Genomic DNA, 21688 nt, shown 5'->3' with positions numbered 1-21688 from the left:
GATTACCTAAATTAACTATAATCAGGAAAAAGATCTTGGAATCATTGTGATTAGCTCTTTGAATATGCCAATTTAGTAGCAAGCATGAACTAAACAAGTGAATCAAATGCATGAAATTATTAGGCAAGGACTAGAGGACAAACAGAAATCACCACCGTTTCAGTACATCGACTCCTTGTTGCTGTATATGAGTTTGTGGTTAGTCTACAGTTTAAACACAGAATTCAGGTTCATTACCACATCCTAAAGAGGTGAAAAGAAAAGTAAAAATAGAAGATGAAGAACAGGAGGGACGGGAAGTCATAGCACTCATTATTTGGTCTACCTTATTATGACAAAAAGGCATGAAACCAAAAGAGATTTAAAGTGGAAAAAAACAAACAAACAAACAAACAAAAAAGGCTCAGGGTAATGCTTCCACAAACATAGATTGTGCCATATTTAGAAGTTTGGGAAGCCAAAGTGGATTTTTAAAAGCAGTTAAAGGATTTCATGAAAGAACATGCAATTAAGGTGCTATTGGTTTGTTGATGTTTTAAAAATGTAAAGTTGTATGTATAACCACTGTCTCAGGAAGTTCCCCCATGCAGATTGGATGGCATCCTGAAGAAAGTATTATTGCATTTCTGCTGGTGGAACAAATTCCTGTTTGGTCTAGTTGTGATTTTCTTTTCCTATCTTAGTACAGCCTTTCTTAGGGTCATACATTATTCTCTTCTCAATGCTGAAACAGATTTCATTTTTCACTTGGCAAGTTAGTGACAAAACATTTCAGTTATAGAGACAGTGAACTCTGAAGTATTTCCATACCACTATTAGTGTATGAGAACTTCATGTTTTTCTTGCCAGGTCATGTTTTGCTGCTAAACTTCGCTTCCAGTTGAGTAGTTTTGTTAGTGTTCCATAATCCAGTAAGTAAATATAAGTTTACCTCTGAAATCAGTATCTTGCTATGGGCTCCTTACAGTAGAAATCAAAATACAATTAAGACCAGATTAATTCCACTTACTTATCTGGCATTAGTACAGATTTACACCACTTCAAACAAGAACAGTACAAAACACAAAATAGTACCAGCATCTATCCTTAAGTGATTGTTTTTGTCTACTGAGATCTTACCAGTGCACTCACATTAAATTCAGAAATGCTTTACTTGGAGAATGATTCCTGAGAAAACAGCAGGATAAGCTAGGAAGATGCTAAGTAAGACCAGCAAGCTGAACCTCTCAGTATTTCTGCTGCCAGTACTATGCTGCTCCCTCACACAACACATATCCTTTAATTGATTAAAAATGTGTTCCATATAAAATAGGATTTTGTTGAGTCTCTTTGATCTGATTTTGCCCACTCAGTCTCCACTTCCTTGAGAGTTTTCATTAGGATAATATTTCTTTTTTTAATTGGGTATAAAAAGGCTGTGCTTTTGCTTGATGCTTCCTTTGTGTTTGGTCTCCTCTAGCTATAGGCTTTTGTCTGTGTCTATAAATTACAGACTCCATGAATAAATATTTGCCAAAAATTAAATGCAACTCTCAAGCATAAGCTTAATCACTCTTCTCACTACCTCTGTTGAAGCCAGAAGCAACTCTGTGCAAGTCTGAGACACTTAAAATTGGCAGAATAAAAAGACTTAAGACTTCTGAGTTTTGCAGACGGACAGCAAAGTTACTTACACTGCCCCCCCTACTTGGGACACATAGATTGTTGACAATCTTATGTGTCATACAGAGACTGTCATACAGACCCCTGCTAGGGGTAACTAAGTAAAAGTGATATTTACAGCTAAACACTGCCAACAGTCACAGGGAGAGAAAAAGATTGTAACTCCATCCTTTCCAGCACACCTCTGCAGCACCAAGTGAGACAGGCACCCCTTCTTGTCAAGCACTCAATAGGAGCAGGACATAGAAGGACACTTAACTCCCTCGCAAGTACAACCAGAAAGATAGTTCTCCCATGGAGCTTCCTCTCTGAGGAGTAGGAAACAGAAAAACCAGGGTTTCTCTCTAATAGAAGCAGTACAACCAACCACAAATGAGCTAACACTGACCTCACCAGCAACATACAGTACTACAGCATCAAAGACAGGCAAGCAGCTGCTAAATGACAGAAGCAGATCAAGTAACACCCAGTAATTATCAAATGAAGACTAGATAACAAACCAACTTCAAGAGAACTGCTAGTGACAAGGATCTTATATAAAGAGAACATGCTTAAGCCTGGTCTTAAATGGAGCCCTGGCCCAAGAGTATGGGTGGTGGTTTCAGGTGAGCTTGTTTAGCATTAGGAGGGCTTGTTGGTTTGCTCAGGGCATTATCACTGAGCTTGCTCATTACAGGCATGAGTGTTCTGTATATTCATATCCAAGATTAAAAGCTACTTTTTTCTTGGAAATGCAGCACAAGGATTAAAATAAATAATCTTTTAGCCTGTAAATGGGATGCTAAATGTTTCTTAGCAAATGCTGGAAGTGATGCTGGGCTAGACTGGCAGTAGTCTATCAAGGAACAGCTCTAACTAAGCATGGTGGTTTGCTAATGATTTAAACTCTGATTTAAACAGAGAATGTCAACATCTAAATTCCTGAATAACTCCTAGCAATTAACTCATGGTGTACCAGGTCTGATCAGAAGACGTCTGACGCGGTAATACCACCTAAAACAGTTTGCACTACCACAGCTCTTTTACTGCTACACATTATCTGTTTGAAAAGAGAAGACCTGAGGGCTAACACCTTGAGCAGCTGAGTGCTAAGCTTACCACCCCTGCAAATAAAGAATGCAAATATAGGAGTCAGATTTTAAAATCTGGGCTACAACAAGCAGAAATTAGGTTAGGACTTGAGTCTGTGGCTCCCTAGCCTGCGTTCTACCCTCACGTGCAGACCTGACAGCTCACCAGAGAAAGAGGCGAAGCAGAAGACATATAACAGTATTGTCAGTGACAACCTTTTCTGCAGCACACATTGCTAGGGTAGAACTTTTGGTAATTGAATGACATTTTACATCTGAGCAAATGTGGTCAATATGAAGATAAAATAGTGAAAACAGGCATAAAAAACAGTTGTAAAATACATGAAAGCCCTGGAATATAGAGTCCAGTTAATAAATAAATAAATAAATAAATCACTCCTTAACATTGACAACACCAATCCACTGTTTATCATGATTACTGAGGTTGGCTAGCTTCAAGGAAACAGCTGTTGGAACTTCTACCTTTGGACATGACCTTCAAAGGAAAACAGGATACAGTACATCCCAAATGTACTGTATTATACAGTATTAAGGACTGCTCTTGGTTTTTAAAGGTAGTCTGAACTCAGCTTCTGGTCTCTATCAAAAACTGAACTCAACTTGAGCAGACTGTTTCTATTTAAAGTATTTAACTCATTCTTAAGCTACATGAGTGCAATGTCTGAAGCTGTGGTTTTTGCATGGCCCAACAATCTTTGATCAGGTTAAATCGGAGGAAATATTCATAGCAAAAGTGCTCCTGGTGTGACTCATAATTAGGTTTATGCTACCAATGAAATAAGCTCATTAAGAGATGTTAAGAATGTAAATATAATTTTGAAATCAAATTGTCTGAAAAAATGTAGATTTGAAAAGAGAAGATGAAACATGGCAGAAGAATCATGACAGGCTGTGTTAATGCAAAGGCAGAACAGAAGACAACTGATTTGCATAGCAGGACTTTAAACCTGAAAATCCTCTTTACCCTCCATGGAATCATATATTCCAGAGCAGCAATACAGGCTTTTAACATGCAGGTTTTGTTGAGAGCTGCAGGAGCAGGCATTTTTTTTTTGCATTGAAACTGGTTTCAGTCAGAAAAGCCATATTTAAAAACAAAGTAAAATCCTCACAACAGACAACAGGAATGCAGCCTGGAGAGAGCAGTGCAAGACCCCAACTGGCATAAAGCCCATGTGACAAGATTTCATCCTCCTCCTGCATATGTTGGCCAGGAAAACTCACTGGTAGCAAGGTGTGGGAGAGCACACCAAGTCCTGAGGCTTTTGAAACAGCTTCGTTTGTTAGGTTTGCAGCAGTGTTTCCAGCTCAAAAAAACACTGCGACCCAAACTCTCCACCAAGTGTGGCTTGACCATATCTGAGAAGTAGGGCATAGTATGAAGAACAGCATTTTTTTCTTTCACAGCCAATAAGCATGTCTAGTCTGCAGCTTTGGCAGGCCTGAGTCCTATGGGGGTTAAAGCCATTGCAAATTCAAAGCGTTGAGCAGCTAAGGGGCCAGAGAGCCTGCCCACACATCTGGAGCCAAGCACTTACAGCTGGCAGGGTATTAGTGGGACCCAGACAGTGGCCTTAAGCCTGTCTTTAGCTTTTGGGACCCTACATGTCATGTACAGCTTATGCAGATTTTATGTCAATACCCTCTCCAACAGGGTCCTTTCCAACCCTAACTATCCTACGATTCTATGATTCTTCTCATACTGGAGTGCTTGTTTTCTCACAGAGAAAACATTCCCATGAAGCATTTCTTCATTTCCACAGTTGCCCAGGAAAACAGAAAGGATGCAGCCTGGAGGTAACTGAAACAGAAGTAGCTTTGGGGCAATTTTAAGTAAGGACTGCCCGCACTGGGTCCATGGCAGAAAATCAGTGCCCAGTCTACGTGAGTATGTACCAATAATACATCTGTTTCCATCAACTGGAAAAAAATCCACCTTATTTCTGATATGGTAAGGCAGATTACTGTAGTTTTTCCCTGTGTTCAGCTGAATCATCCTCAGTGATTTAAACCAGCCTCATGACACAGAAATACATATATATACATATATATATATATGGAATATGGTATTAATTACTGGGCAACATCTTGCAACTTCAAAAGGATGCGATTCCCTGCAAAATGCAACTTCCCCATCCACAAAATGAAACCATGTGGCCTACGGAAAGCTGTGCACAGGTAGTAGATGAATAGTGGGTAATGCCTCAAGCAGTAGTTATTGACTTATTTTTGTTTAAGCTATTGTAAGAAGCAAATCTGTTTCTTAATTTACTGTGCAGCTTTCTGAAGCCAGGCCTAACTTTATATAGTGAAAAGTATGCCACTTGAAATAGCTGTATGCGCATGTGCTCTTAGGTGTATCCCTGCCTCCTGATTCCCTAACAGTCGAGAGCCCTTAAACTCGTATTCTATGATTCATCTTTGCTTCGCTGGCATGTTGCCGGCACTCCTAAAACCCTCGCCTAATTCCCAATTAGCAGGGCAATTAGCAGAGCTAATGCTGTCTTTGCTGGCGGCCTGGGTGCTCTGTCTGAGCTGCCCGCCCCACCCAGAGAGGCGGCAGCGGGTCGCTTCCTCCCGCCCCGCGGGCTGCCAGCACCATGCGGGAGCCACCGCCACTGCCCGCTGCTGCTGGTGCCAGCAGCTGGCGCCTGGTTAAGACCTCCCATGGCCCCACAGCGCTGCGGGCCAACGCCGGGTGCCAAGAAGCGACGGCGGCTGGGAGGTGGAAGGAGGGGGGCGGTGGCTGGCGGCACTGAGGAGGGGCGGGCTGAGATGAGGCGCTGCCAAGTAGAGCCAGCAGGTGGCGGCCGTTGCCCGCTGAGGCGGAAAGCTGCTGGAGGGTAACGCGCCTATAGCTCCGCGGAAACGGCGAATCGTGGGACATCCACGGTTCTGTCGTGACAGCCGCTCACGGCAGCTGACGGGGACGATCTGTGTAAATTCGGGTACAGCTACATCGATTCGTACGGCTCACCGGCACCAGCGCTCGGGGAGAGCCCCGCTGCCTTCAGGACTCCCAGGGGGTGCTGAGGGAGAACAGGAGGCCTGCAGGAAGGAGGGCAGCAAAAGAAAACCATAAATTCGTTTTACTCCAAAGAAGGAGTGCTGTGGCTGCTTGCTGGTGAAGTTGTCGGGTCAGTGACAGGACTGTTATGAATACATTTGTGGTCAGTGGAAATATTTCTGTTTGAGCGCAGCAGGCTTTGAATTAGTGCTCTTGGCACTGTGGTACCCAATGTTGCTGGAAAGCAAAGTGCAATTTACACTAACACTAAAAAATTATAACTTCCTTAGGGTGATAGGGTGAGTGAGACTGCAAGGACTCCTTCCACAGCACATTTCCACTGTAAACTTTGGATACATCACAGACTCATAGAATGGTTTGAGTTGGAAGGGACCTTACAGATCATCCAGTTCCAACTCCCCTGCCATGGGCAGGGACACCTTTCACTACACCAGATTGCTCAAAGCCCCGTCCAGCCTGGCCTTGAGCACTGCCAGGGATGGGGCAGCTGCAGCTTCTCTGGGCAACCTGTGCCAGTGCCTCACCACCCTCACAGGGAATTAAAACACATTGCCAAAGAAAAAAATCCACAAAGCAACCCTGACAAAAACTGCCAGCTACAGATTATCAGGTATACAGGGACACACTTGCTTCCACTTGCTTGGAGGAGGTCCTCAAGCCGCTCCACAGGAACACCAGTGGCAGTCAGGCCACAAAGGATATAGATTTTGTTTTGCCCCTTTCATATTATATCCAAAAATCAGTTAGTTTTATCCATGAGTAAATTAGATTACCTGGCTTTTAATAGAAATACTATTGAATCAGGCCAGCTGAACATCACTGAATCATGAAAATGAAATTATTGTGTTGCTGAAGGAGTACAAAAGGACCCAGAGCTGGACTTGTTGTTAAAGTCTTGTTCCCCATGAGGACACTCAGGCACTAGAGCAGGGCCCAGGCAAACAGCCCAGAACATGGAGCTCAGTACCTGACTGGATCAAACACCAACCAACCTGGTCTGATCTTGTACTTGGACTTGGCAGTGAGTATGAGGTTGGACCAGTGACCTCCAGAGGTCCCTTCCAACATGAGTGATTCTATGGTTCTGTGAACCTGTGATCTGTGCTTGTATTTCTGTCTGGTTTGGGTGATAAGGTTGTTTTTCTGAATACAGTCAGTTGCTTGCATTCAAACATAAAACCATATAATGACATGGTATGGAAGAAATCCATTTTTTTCTTTCTTATGAAGTTAGGATCTTTTCCAGTCTGAAACACCATTACACAAAGATCAGAGTATCAGCCTTGAATTTTGTTTGTATAAAAGTACATTGCTGTGATATAGTTTCAATTTTCTTTAAAGCATCTGCCAAGTTTGGATGATGAGAGATAATGTTGGTCGACATAATGTAAACACTTTGATAATAAGGATAGCAAGAACCTTCACAGGGTTTTATTGCTATTGCAAGGGAACGATGTTGTGGTCTCAACAACTTCCTTTGAACTCCACTAGGTGACTACAGAGACCTCTCACCTTTTTTATACTAGCAATATAGTAAATTCTGTATCTTTAAATGAACATCAGTCATCTTTCAAAAATATAAGCTCTAGTTCAAAGAGAAATTATAAATCTGAACCAAAATCAATTAATTTTTTAGGTTCACTGCCTAGCTTCCTTTGCTCTGAAATCTCATACATGAATCTCAGCTGACATAAAAATTCAGTACTCACTAGGGACGGACCACAAACTGATCAGATTGGGAAACCTGTTCTGCATGCTGTTTGGAATGGAAAACCCAGACAGGCTCTGAAAAATGCTTTTGATGCATAATATAATATAGTATGTGATTGTAAAATATGTTATAGGATATGGTTTTTAGCCCTGAGAGACAGCTGACTTGTTGACACTGAAGTATCAGATGGAGGGAATTGTACTATTTGTTTAATGGGTTTTTTTCAGGACTCAGGATCCTGACATTTTGTCCTATCCATTACAAAACACAAATTCTGCTCTCGTTGATTTCCTTTTTTCGTATATACAGTGATGAAGCCTTGGACTGTGAACAGCCTCTTTGTCTCATCCAGGTTTTTATTTACTGTTGTGACCAGTTGTATGTCCTATCTTGAGCTGCAAAAACTAATTCACAATTTCCACTTCTCTAACACTTCACCAATCTATTTTAGCATATAAGAAGTTGTCTTGTTTCGAACCAGATCAGCTTTTTCAGACCTTATCTCCCTGTCTGTGTTCAGAGCCCTCCAAAATAATCAAACTTGCCTACAGCTGGAAGTTAGACTTTTGAGAAGATATGCATAATCTGCTTTGAGAATCATCCAGTAAAACACATTTGAAAACCCACACAAACTGCTCTTTAAAAGGGTATTAATTCTGCATTTTTCCCTTTGGAATATACATTTATTTTCTATCACTTAATTGACCCAGAGTAGAAAATGCATCAAGGTAATTCTCGGCTGGCTTACTGTCAGTGCTTCTCAGATGACCTTCAGTGGTACTTATTTTCACTGGTTTCTTAGTCCTTTAAGTAATCTACAGATAAGGATATTGTAGTATGTTAGTGATGGCTTCTCTACTTCGAGAAATAACAAAAAAGAAAGCCTTTATAAGTGAAAAAAGGAAAGTGTCAGTTTTCTAAAATGTCAGTTATATTGAGATTTGTAAGATTGCATATTTTCTGGGCAGACTTGAGCAGATGGTTCTGGTGTACTTTAAACAAAAGGCTGAAAAGAGTTGAGTGCAGTGACTGGGAGGCAAATCTGAACACTGTCCAGTTACGGTAATCCTAAACTATGCAGAGGGCTGAAGAGACATTAAGAGAGATGGAAAACACTCTGTTCCTATTCCTCGTTCCCATGGCAGATGAAAAAAAGAGCAAGAGCAAAGATAAGTGTGAACATCAATGCAATATTTAGTGTGATGATATGAATGGAAACCTTTATTGCCATTATTAAAAAATTTCAGAAGTCATCTGTATAGTAGTGCCTGATCACAGAAAACCTAAATGACCAGACTCTGAAGAGGCTAAGAGGAAAAGATGTTGGGCTTTTTACCTTTTATGAGTACTTTGTGAGTGTCTCAGAAGCAACCTGGGTGGTGATGTGATTTTTCTTTTCTTCACAGTGCTATGTTTCCTGTGCTACTGAAAAGAGTCAGTCATGACTCTGCCAAGCATCAGTGTTGAAAGGTTGTCTCAGAGAACCAGAACTTTGGATTTTGCTATTTCCTGAATTTTTGCCTGGTTTTCAGAAATTATTAGTTTATCACCTACAGTACAGTATTGTAGGACATTTTTTTACCTTTCTTCTCTCCCTGGAAGACAAAACACCCTACTGGTCCCTCTGGGAGGCAGCCCAAGCTACCCCAACCATCTCCAGCAATGACTCCTTCCCACCTCAGTACTGGAACCTCTTGAAAAGTGACCACCGCCTTGGAGCAAACATATCTTTTCATTAATTCTGTCCATGGGACAACCACAGTGGAAAAGATTTCTACAATACGTAGGGTATAATAGTGCTGATATAAACAAAAAGTATGAATTGCATGGACCTTGTCGCGATTTAAGCCCAGCCATAAATCAGAAACCCAGCCATAAATCAGAAACACACAGTCTCTCTCTCACTCCCCCCACTTTCCCACCCCCCCCGACCCCACCCCCCTACCCCCCTACTCCTGGAGGGATTGGGAGGAAAATCGAAAGAATGTAACTCCCATGGGTTGAGATAGGAGCAGTCGGGTAACTAAGGTAGAACACAAATCACTACTGCTACCACCAATAATAATAATGATAAGGGAAATAACAAGGGAAGAGAATGCAACCGCTCACCACCCACCAACCGATACCTCGCCTGACCAAGCAGTGAACTAACCCTTCCCGGTAACTACCCCCGGTTTATATAGTGGGCATGATGTGCTGTGGTATGGAATACCTCTTTGGTCAGTTTGGGTCAGGTGCGCTGTCTCTGCTTCCTCCCGGCTTCCCCTCCTCCCGGCTTCCCCTCCTCCCTGGCAGAGCATAAGACTCACAAAGTCCTTGGTCAGAGTAAACATGACTTAGCAACTACTAAAAACATTGGTGTTATCAGCGCTGTTCCCAGGCCAAAAGTTGAAAACCACAGCACTGCACCAACTCCTAAGAAGGAGAAAAATGACTGCTACTGCTGAACCCAGGACAGACCTCTTTGCAGCTCTTGCCCTATACCAGTACTGCTGCTGTACAGTGTGCTGTAGTACCTCATCTGCACGATGCGATAAGGTGTTTTGCTACTTCACACGAGCAATCTCAGCTGTTAATTGTTTCACTTCTGTGCTCAGCAGAAGATAGTACCAACCTCTAAATACTTGCATTAAAATTCTCTTTACAGTAAAATTTTCTTGATACTGTGCCACATGCATCGTTATGGAACTGCATAATTATGTCCATTGCCCCATTTATTCTGTGAATGAAATAGTAATAAAGTAGCGAATACCAGCACTTGGCTGAATGATTTGGTTTTTAGGACTGCAACAGAATAACATTGCATTCAGCATGTATACAAAAATTAGATTGTGGGCTTGCAGCCCACATCAGAAGTTCATTCAAGATGCTGCTGGATAAGAGGGGTTTATTGCAGAGGTCTTCTGCATGGCTGGAATACAACACTGTGAAGGTAAAGCAAGCACTGCTTGTCAAACATCCTCTGACACTTAGCCACCAAGGCAACCTAAGTACCAGGGTAAGAGGTTCCTCCTTCCAGGTCATAGTGAACATACCTAATGAGGCAGAAACCTAAGCCATGCATGATTGTATTTATTGTAAATGCACAGTGATGCAAAAATCTTAAGAAATCTATTCAAGAATTGTTCTCTGCTCCATTAAAAAGTGACATGATGAAAAGAGACTGTGAACCTTGCATTAACTAGGCAGTTAAATCAGGTTTCTATGTATGTTGTGCAATTTGAACCATCTACTGAGCTTACCCATTCATTTTAATTTGTCAGTACAATAGAAATTCTACCAAGCTGATACAGGGAAAAGCAATTTCTATGGAGAAATGCAGAGGTCTGGTCATGAGAATGAAATATTTCAGCACTCCTAGCACATGCGACAGCTGAGGAAATCTGTCCCTGGTGCTGACTTTGTCGAACCTTTCTGTGCTTAGTAATAAAATACCATCACCTCACCACTACCCAAAGTAATGGCAGAGGAAGTCTATGAAGACCCTCAGTGGATTCATGATGATTGGAAAATGTGCAATATACACGTACTAAGAGAAAAAACTAATGTAGAGCCATCCAACAATGCAGAAAGAGTGTGGTTAATTTACAGCTTGAATGAATGTGTCATGCATTCAGGAGCTGCCTTGAATAGTAATTAATAACATTGGATTCAATGAAAGGATGAGTGTGCTAGTCTCAGGACTCTGCCTCAGACTTCCACCATATCACCACTGTTATTTAAGATGCTTTATATAGTGAAATACTGCAATTGCCTCTCTCCACAGGCAAAAAGCCCTGTATCTCACATAAACTCAATTGAAAAGAATGTATCATCTGTTTTCTTATTTGACACCAAATTGGTGCTCACATTTAATGTCTCTGAACTTTGGAAAAACTCTTTCGCTACTGCTGAAGCACAGCTCTGTTTTTTCAGCATTTCTTTATTCATTGATACGAATAGCATGAAAATTTGAAGATTGGCAGAAATGAAGAAAAAAAAAAATACTTGTTTGTGGAGACGTAAGCTTACATTTAAAAGCTTAAGTCAAAGTCATTACTAGAGGTGAAGAAAGGAGTTTCCCTTCAGCTCAGGCCATTCCACATATGTTTCCTATAAGGTTTCCTTACCATTTTGAAAGCTTGGGTGCAGGACCTCCCAGAAGTGGGGATGCCTCACCAGTGAAACTACTCTTCTGAAATAGTCTGAGAGCAGGCAGCTACAGACCTATAAATTGTGTCCTCCTGTACCTATTCTAAGGTTAACTATAAACTTGTTCCACTTCACTGCAAAAGAACAGGATTTCATTTCATTTTTATTCCAGCAAAGAATAAGGAAGAGTTTAGTGGTTTTAGAGATAAGGATATCCCAATATTTTAGCACTTAAAATATGACACTAGGATGTGATGCAGAGAGGCTCAAAGTTAAGTTTTATTAAGAGCAGAATTTTTAATCTGCCTTTAGCCCTACTGACTGTACTTCTGCCTCTTGCAGTATGCCTCTGCCCTCGGAAGTTCTGCTGGAATCTGAAAAGCCAACCTGAGATGGGTTTTTAAAATAAAGTCATGGTCTTTTGCAAATATGGTTCTGTTTCAGTAGGGAAAAAAGATATTAATTTATTCTGGCAGTCCTAATAGTGCATTTCTTTCAGTAAAATTAAATGGAAACTTGTCAGGACCCTGCTGGCACTTGTGGGTTTTATTCAACTTGACCAGCCTGACCTGAGGTCTCCACACATATACCCTGCCCATGGGCTCAAAGGCCCCACGAAAGTTCACCTCAGGACTGCATTCTCCCTGTGCCGATCCTGACCTGCAAGCTGACATCCTGGCCTAACTTTGACCTTGCCCCATCACTATGGACTTGCCCAGTGATCACTGGGATGTGATATATCCTGGTCACCATCACCAGGTGATCAGTGATCCTGACTCAGTGATTTGCCTTCCCAACTTGATCTTGGTACTGCAGTCCAACTGTGCCTGTCGATTTGGGCTCTGGGGTGATGCTAGCTCCCCTATCTTGCTGTGTCCTGCCTGCCACATTGGGTGGCTGTCAGAAATATTTTTCAGGTGCAGGCTTTGAAAATCCATTAAATCTTCCTAAATCATGGTCTTCTGGCATTTTAATGAGAATTTTGCAAAAACAGAGTAAACCAGAAGAACTTTTTTGCTACTCTGGTTCTAGTATGGACATGATATGTGTATATAATATTGTCCTCAGATAATCTAGGGTAGCAATAGCAAAGGAATTGTCTTGTAATTAAGCCAGTAAGGCACACATCCTCCTTCAGAAAGGGGTATTTGGGTAGTTAAGCTTGTATAATGAGCACATACTGTACCTTGTGGGCAATCTCATAGCCCTGGAGACTGTCCAACAAAGTATATGCATTGCTATTTTAAAAACTCTAAATATATTGAAAAACAAATGCTCATTTTTGTTTTGTTTTCCTTCCTCTTGTCTCTCCTTGACTTCTTCCTATTGTTCCTTTCATATGGAGCCTTGTAACATCACCATCTCTGCACATATGTTAACACAATGGGTTGCCATAAAGGTTTACAGAGTCATGCAGTTCCTAAAGGTCACTCAAAAATTCAGGTTGGAATACAAATTATAACCAAAGAATTGCTCTAATTCAAAGTAAATTCAAAAAGCAAATTGTGTTTCCACATTTCTTCAGAGGTAGTACACTTTACAACTATGAAATCTGCTATTGAGTCATTCATGCTGAGCTCAGGCATTAAATGAGTAAACCTTGAAGAAACCCGTATGTCTTTATTGGAAGTTTTACAGCATCTCTTTCAGTTTATTTGCAATAAAAAATACTTTTTTCTTTTTTTAAATGAAAATATATGCTAGAAATGGGTTTAGGTTGTGGTCAATAACATCTGCACATAATAAATAAAAATGCTTGTGTTCTTATGCATAGTTTCTCAGCAGCAGCTTGCCAGGTGTTTCACAGCAGTGACTGGTGACACTGAGCGCACTAGACTTGGCATTTTTTTATGAGTTCACTGAAAAAATATCAGTCACAAGCACCTGTATTATTCATCCAGGTCTAATTCATAGGGAAAGTGGGACAGAATAGTTAAGTGACTTACTTAAATCACAGTCTAGGTCAATGGCAAAACTGGAAGAAAAGCTCAAAACACCTTAGCTGATTGTATAAGCACTTTTATGCAATAGGAAGACAAGACTTGTAACAGAAGAATCTTGATGCGAAAAGGATCAAGCCACACCTAGAACTGTAGGCATTCGCTAGAGAGAGGCTACATAGCCCAGCAGTTTGTGAAAAGAGTGGGGATTCAGCATTCTGTTTTATGCTGGGGTCTCATGTAGCTAGACATTCCTGTAACTTTGATTAAAAAAAAGATCTTTATGTGTGTTGCACAGAAGGTTGCTCCTCATCTACTTATGAAATACAGTGCTACCCAATACAAGATTTGCTTATTTTGCCTCTTTGCAGTTCCAACCACATCCCATTATGATAAATAAAATATGAGACGTTGTTCACCAGAGACTAATTTTTTGCTTTCTTCATATTTATATCTTATGTAAAAGGTGGAAACGATATCTGCCAATTCACAGAGTTTTCCGAAGATTAATTTCACTGAAACACTGTTCTTGAAAAAAGCTGAGAAAGCCAAAGTCTCTAAGGTTGACATATGTTAGGACCTATTTTAATGGAGATGCTGTTATCAGCTCCGACATGCAAAGAGAACTCATTTAACTCAGGTTAACTAAGACACTCTGCCAAACACTATAGTAAGGTGTGGTAACAGATGACATTTACGGCTGGAGGAGTGTGCTAGGAAATCTCTCTGGGAAATACAGCTCCTTGCTGGTGTATCTCTTCCAAGCAGAGGCAAGGGAGCCCTTTCCTTTGGGTCTTTGTGCATTATTTCACATATGTATGATCCAAACCATGCTCAGGCCAAGGGGAATATTTTCTTTGAGTTGAAGGAACATTAGTTCTCAGCCACACACTGCAAGATAATTGTAGGAGTATTTCAAGGGGGTGATTTATTCTCTTGTCTGAATTTAGGCAAAAGTGTTTTTCCTCCTTTTGGATGCTAACATTTGGACAAATACCCTCAAAAGAAGAAATCTATATTCTGAAAGCCGACTCTCTGTAAATACTATGGAAAACAACCAATCTTTTGTGTCTTCAATTTTCTACCAGTATCTGAATATGTATCAGCAATTAAGTGAACCTTGCAACATCTCCAAAGACATATCAACGTCCCCATTGAGAACTGAAGACACTGGGGAACAAAGAAAATAAATGAGTATTCCAGAGCTATAAAACTAGACAGTACAATCTGATACACTCTGTTACACATAGCTATTATGTACTAAGTTATACAATTCTGAATGCACATCCACCTGCAACTCCACTTTTCATGAGCTTTTATCACAGAATGTTTCAAATTGTCAGACATGAATGCATTTCATACACTTATTTGCTTGTATTTTTAATTTGGTGGAGAAGTTTACAAACACCATAATTTTTAGTAGATTCAAAATGAAAAAGTGCATTTGTAATTTTTTGCTCACAAGAAAAGAAATCACAAAAAAAATGTACCAAACAACAAAAGTTTACTGTGCATAAAACAGGGAGGCATCTATTGTAGCCCTTTCCTACCCATATATGATAATGACTTTCCTGTTGGTTTTGAGATAACTACCCAGAGGAATAAAATATTGCAGCATTTAGTCTGTTGCAAATATATGTTTTTGACCGAGTAAATACTGCAGGTTTGGTCCCTTGCTTGTTTCAGATGGTCTTTGATTCAGAAAACAATTTTGCTGGAATTACTAGGACTCCTGCCAAATATCTCACAGGGAACAGGAAAATAACCATTCCTAAGCAGTACATAAGAGAAAAGAAAAAACATGAAAATTCCCTTACTTTCCCCTAGTAGTTTCAAAGCCGGATGCTTTGGAGTTGACATCCCGCTGAGTGCTGGTGATACCAGTGCTGTGGGATGACTGCTTGAGAGATCTTCTCCCTGTAGCTGTATTCTGGCTTGTAGTGACCTCTTGCTGAAAAGAGACCTCTCTAGCATTGCTCTGTAGAGATGTCCCTTTGCTGCTAGATGAGCTTCCCATCTTATCTTTGTCAGAGTCACCATCACTGTGTCCATTTAACAGGCTTTCAGGGGTAAAGGTTGAAGGATTAGAAGATTTCTTCACTGCTTCCATTCCAAGAGTCTTGCCAGAAGATGCAAAAGGAGGTCCCTGTGAGGCAGTCACTTCAGCAGCTTGGATCTCAGAATGGTGTGACCCCACAGTTGTGGGTGGAGAGGGAGTCAAGTCTGAGTGACTTGTCTGTGTTTCACGACTCTGGCGTGTTGTCCGTAGCTCTCCTGGAGTATTAAATCCAATGCTGCCACTCTGTAAGTGCAATAGCAACACAAAGAAGATTGTCTCCTTCATTCTGCTGGTTTGTAAAAGCTCTAAATTATCTCACATTTATTTCCCCAGCAAGAAATCCTGTAGTGTCTCCCTCCTCCTAAGCTGCTGCTCATACAGTGAGCCTACCAAGAGGATGCTCTGACAGGCTTTATTTTTGTAGAAAGGAAACAGGTTTTGATGTTTCAAACTGACTGAGGAAGCCTGGTTTCCTGTTTCTGTGGATTCCTCTGCAACCTGTGACCCTTTAGAGAGTGGGAGCCTGGCAGCCTTTGTGGGAAATAAAAAGAAGTTTCTGCAGAAGGCACAGGATAAAGATTAATGGTACAATAGAAATGTGGAAAAATATGTACTGCAAAGTAATCCTGAGGGATAAAACCTGAAATTATTAGCTAATTTTCCTTTCATATGTACGTGTACAGAGAACAGAAGTGACTTGTCACATTTGCCCTTTGGATAGTTTGTACTTATGACCTTGTTATTGAAAAAGTTGGCAAGGCTGGTATGTTACATAAAGCTGAAAGTTTGCTGTGTCTTCTGTTTTTGTTTGAACGTTTAAGCACAGTACTTCCAGAAGTAGGGAGATGATGTGGAAGAGGTTCATACTGTATTCATCATTGTACCACAAGCCTTTGAATTTACCTTTTTATATATTTATATATTTATATATATATATATATTTTTATATATTTATATATTTACTTTTTTTACCTTTACCTGCAGGTCATTGGCGATTTATGCCTCATCCTATTTCTATAATTCATGCTATGATGTGTATGAACTATTTCTATAGCATTATCCATAGGTGCCTGGTGTCATTTCAGATTAGGGCACAATAAACACCTATGTGAGCCCTGCCGAGGTGGCATATGATCTATGGAAGGCACATGCCCTTCTGGGGCAGGATACTTGAGGGCATTTCAAATGATGTTAAAAGCTTCCATAGGGGCAACTAAATCCCAACCTCGGTCCCAATTGACTGTAACTGGAGTTTAGACACCTAGTTCACATGCAGATCTATATTTATAGACCACTACATCCATATCTCTAAATCTGCTAGCTGAATCCCACCCATGGACAAGACTGAAAGGAATATCCTGAAGCACTGAGTCCATTCCTTCCCTTCTGTTGCATACTTTGCCAATTAATTAATTACAATTATTATTCTAAAATAATATTAATTGCAGCCTAAACATAGTATTGGTAACTTTACATGCAGAAAAGGTTTTAGGAGATGAATACTCAGTATAAAGAGTAAACACATTTTTTTACACCGGAAGGGTAGATGAATGCTGGAGCAGATTACACAGAGAGGTTGTGGAATCTCCATGCCTGGAGATATTCAAAACTCAACTAGACAAAACCTGAGAAATGTGATCTAGGCCCTTCTTTGAGTTGGGTTTTGGGCCAGATGACCTTTGGATGTCCTTTCCAATCTATAATACTCTATGAAATTATGCTTAGTAGTTGCAAGGTTGAATACTGCAGTTGGAGATGAGGAGAAGGAATCTTTCCCCCTCCACTGCCATTCTCCAGCTCTCTGAGACTAAGAAAAGTTAGTTTCTTGTTGAAGGAAAAGAAAGGGAAAAGAAAATTGCTGAAGAAATTGCATAGAGAAATGTAACATGACGTTTCAAAGTGGGGGCAAAGCAGTAACAAATAGACCTGTCAGGAACCAGAAAGATCTGAGAGGGTATCATCAACCTGTTCAAAAAGCCTCTAGTCACTGACAAAAGCTGTACTAAGGACTAGGGACAATGCATCTATGAAAGCAACCTCACACACCTGGAAACAGAACAGTATCTTCTGGGCATACTTCATATTATTTGAGGAATAGAAAAGAAGAACAACCAACCAACCAAACATGGAGATAAACCACTAGTTCTTATTGCAATCAAGTAAATCCCTGACATGGCTCTTCCTGTTTTGAGAGATTTGGATAACAGCACCTGGCTTTCAGCTTCCAGGTGATAGTCTGGCCTGTAATACTATGCTAAAGGGTTGGGTTTTCCATTTGCTATGATTTTGTTTTTTCTGTTTTATTGTCACAGTAAAGTGTAGGCTTCTACTATGCAAGTAAAACAGATGCAATTTTGTGATACATGTTAGAAAATAAATGCAGTTGTGATTCCTTTTGGAGACCTTATTTACCCTTTCTTGATAGTATTCCTAGTGAAAATCTTAAATGTCCTTTAATTGTAGGACACAGGAGAAAGTCTGATGAGAAATCTCATTTAAAAGCTTTAATATAAGCTATTTCATGTGAGTGCTTCTCTTTTTGAGCTCTATATTTGAGATTTTGAATTAATACCTTTACTTGAATTAGCATTTGCCATCCTATATATTTAGAAATCACAAGGAAAAATGAGAGGTAAATTAGTGTTGACCTTATTTGCAAATTAATGAAAGATGGCTTTAAAAATGGAAAATCACAGCAGCTGAATACTGTGTTTATTTATGCAGTCAGAGTGCCTTATAACAAACGAAGCTTTGATTCTGCTTTGAGTTACTCCAGTGCAACTGTTAATTCTGTCCCTAAAGTCAGGGAAGCCACTGCAGATTTCCACTAGTGCAGAGACAAGCAATGTAAAAGAGTCTGGCTTTTGATAGTTGGTAGATTTCATTACAACAGTGTTTATTTCCCTGTCTGAATACTCCAAAATGAAAATTTAATCTTAATTGTTTATGATTTTATTACTACATGTCTGGGCTGTTGATTAAAAGATAAAATGGTTTGAAGCTGTTTTTATCTAGCAAAACAATTTTGGGACTGTAAGAAACTCAGGATATCCATTTTCAGATTGCTCCTTGCCAGATCTGAATCCAAAGCTCAATCTAGATCATGTTTCAGCATTAGCTCATATCCAAGTGCTGCTTGTCTCAGTGCAAATTATACCTAGGGAAAGATAAGCACTTGGATGCATTTAGTGAAACTTAGGTAGAAGTGGGTTGAGAATTATCCTGAAAACTCCCACTTAACATGCTGCTTACTCCCTTATGCATACATCCATAGGTGCCACATTTTTTGTATTACTGTGCATCAGTGTTACTGAAATCTCTGCATGTTGTGCTGGCCACATGGGCTTTTGTTGTAAAATTTAAAAGTTGACCTTGAAGCAGAAGCTGAATCTCAAGTTCCCAATCTATATTAAGTGCCCATCCTGAAGTCTACACTCATGCTTGCTGTTATACACATATTCTTTCACCCAATGAGTCTTAAGTTTTATGTATGGTGGCACATTCAGCAGGGGGCATGGAGAGTCCCCCATGAGAGCACAGAATGGTAAAAGAAGCAGTTTCCTGGGAGGTGGAAATGGAGTCTTCAAGATGCAACTGCACCCTTGGGGGGCATTGAAATCACATTGAAATCAGGCTACATTGCATAAAAGAGCTGTACCCTTCTGCTCACATAAAAGTTGTCGTATTTGGTACAGTGGAGGAAAGAACAGTATTTTCAGGGTCACAGCTGTGGCTTTACAAATTGGGAAAGCACCTTACTGAAGCCTAAATAAGATGACTAAAGGCTGGGATTTTAGAAACTCTTGTATATTTAACATCTGCTAATGGCACACATGCAACACTTTTGACTTGAGACGAATCCCTGCTCATCCCATTGAACAACTTGAACAATCTTCAGGGACTTTCAACTTTCCCTAAGCACTGTAAAGGGAGCATCGGGTTTGGTCTCTTCTGCAGTTATCTGGCTGCACAGCTACTTTGGCAGGGCTACTGTTGATTCTCCAGATTATTTAATAGCTTCTATAACTTCACCTTGGCTGCACAGCCATGGTCTGTCTCACAGCCCTCTATCATCCTCACTCTTTGGGGTTTACCAGTAGTAAAGCTTTCCCCAGTCTTAGTCAGAGAGTTCAAATCCATAGGGATTAGACACCCCAGAGCTATCCATGCAAGGACTGCACAGCCAGATCATCTTCTTTACCTATGCCAACGGCTATAACAGCTGTAAAATGCTGCCCAGACCGTGGGCTGTATGCCTGCTGAGCACCTAGTGTCACAAGTGACATGATAAAAAATGAGTTATTGAATAGCATTTTATGCCACTGGCATGCCTACTGCTGGGAGAATTCGGCTTTCCCTTGCCCCAGATGAAATAAATTTGTATTTGTGATAAGTTCTCACATTGCTTGCAGTGCCTCTTGGTACCAGCTGAGTTGGTGCAGTGACAAAGCCACTTTGCTTTCTTCTCTCAGATGTGATAGGGCAGCACTAAAGAAATGAAACTAAGCACATCAGGATTGGGAAGAAGAAATCACTTCTGTAGTCGCTATGCAATGATGCAGAAAATTCTCATCAAGTTACATGAAGAGCTGTAATACCCCTCTGTATCAGAAGAGAAGGTCTCTTGTTCTTGTCATAATGTTTCTCCTGTAAGCTCCAAAAGCATATTGAAGGTTTCTGAGCAATTCTGAAATACCATATTTTTTAATTTTGATTTTTCTTTTTTTTTTTTAAGTTAGCAGCTCATATCCAATGTATATGGCTGGTTAGCATGACTTAAAAGCACACAGTATGTACTGGTTATAACCATTGTGTACTTAGGCAAAGTTATTTCTCCAGAAAAGTCATTCCCGGAAATTCAAATTGTATATCTAAATTAAGATTCAGTGAATCAATCAGATTTCTTCAGGTTTGCTTTGATCGCATAATACAGATCACTCTGTCCATCTCAAAAAATAACTCCACTGAATCTTACTTTACTTAGAAGAGTAGGAACAGGAAAAATCATTACCTTTTGTAGAAAGGACATAGCAGCAGAGGGATTTTCCTGTTAAAGGCCACTATGTGAAGTTTGCATGGGTACAGCATGAATTCTTAGTAGTTTTTATGAATCAGCTGCAATCTGGATCCAGTTAAGGCAGAGAGTCATGTTTCTTCATTAGCATCACTCTTGATTAAACAAAGAAAACCAAATGCCCTACAGTGTTTGAATATACCTTAGCTGAAATATCATGCAATAACTGTGATTTTAGTGTATTCCAATATATTATTTTCCTTTGCCTGAGTGCAAGATTTTAGCCTTCAGAGACATTTGTGTATTAAGAACATCTTTTACATGGGATCTGTGGCAGCTGATGAAGGAGGTTGCTCTCTGCTTTGCTCTAACTTCAGCCTATCCATAGGACAAAGTTGACATCAAGTAAGTGAGAACTGGCAATGATCTGGGTTACTTTCAAAAAAACACCTGTAAGCTCTTCCTAGCATTTCCTCTCTAGAAGTGATTTTCATACACAAATATACCAAAGAATACTAGGATTTTCCGAGAACAAAAGAAATTACCTGTTGTTGCGGAGCTCTAACCTTGGCCGTTTCCTTCTCTGTACTGCCTCCCAAGTGTGATGGAGGCACTGATTTTGGGTAAGCATTGTGGGCTCTTTCAGCAGCCTGTAGGGTATGATGCTAACAGATAGTTTAGCTCTGGGAATGCTTACACTATTTTGGAGACCAAACCATTTCCGAATGCCAAGAAATCAGCATAAGACAGGAAAGCATCAGTTCCTTATATATGCTTTAAATGCAACACTAAGAAAAGCTTAGCTAGCCCCAGAAGTCTCCTTTCACGAGAAGGTGGCAAGCTGAGGACTAAGAAATCATTTCTGAAGGACAGAAACTTCCTGGATGCACTGTTCATCTGTCTGATAGTGTGAAATTCTCATGCATATCTGCTAGTGACAAAGCTTTTTTAGCAACACCCTGTGAAAAACAAACTTGTGCTGCTAGAGATAAGCACCAAAAAGCTCCCATGCTAGCTCATTCCCTACTATATTGATCAATAACATTCTGTGA

The 21688-nt window shown here is 40.3% G+C and overlaps 1 protein-coding gene across 1 annotated transcript in view; it reads right to left on the bottom strand.

The window, feature by feature from the left end:
• MMRN1 (multimerin 1) overlaps window positions 1-15907 on the bottom strand; it is a gene marked incomplete at both ends in the record, with an annotated part of 42483 nt that extends 26576 nt beyond the window's left edge. The window contains one exon of the mRNA XM_080632253.1: window positions 15381-15907. Within this exon, the coding sequence (XP_080488379.1) occupies window positions 15381-15907 (527 nt within the window). The remainder of the gene's footprint in view (window positions 1-15380) is intronic.
• Window positions 15908-21688: the final 5781 nt, after the last annotated feature.

This window comes from Psittacula echo (assembly GCF_963264785.1).
Source record: "Psittacula echo genome assembly, chromosome: 1".
Classification (NCBI taxonomy): domain Eukaryota; kingdom Metazoa; phylum Chordata; class Aves; order Psittaciformes; family Psittacidae; genus Psittacula; species Psittacula echo.
This window is presented reverse-complemented; position numbering and strand designations above follow the sequence as displayed.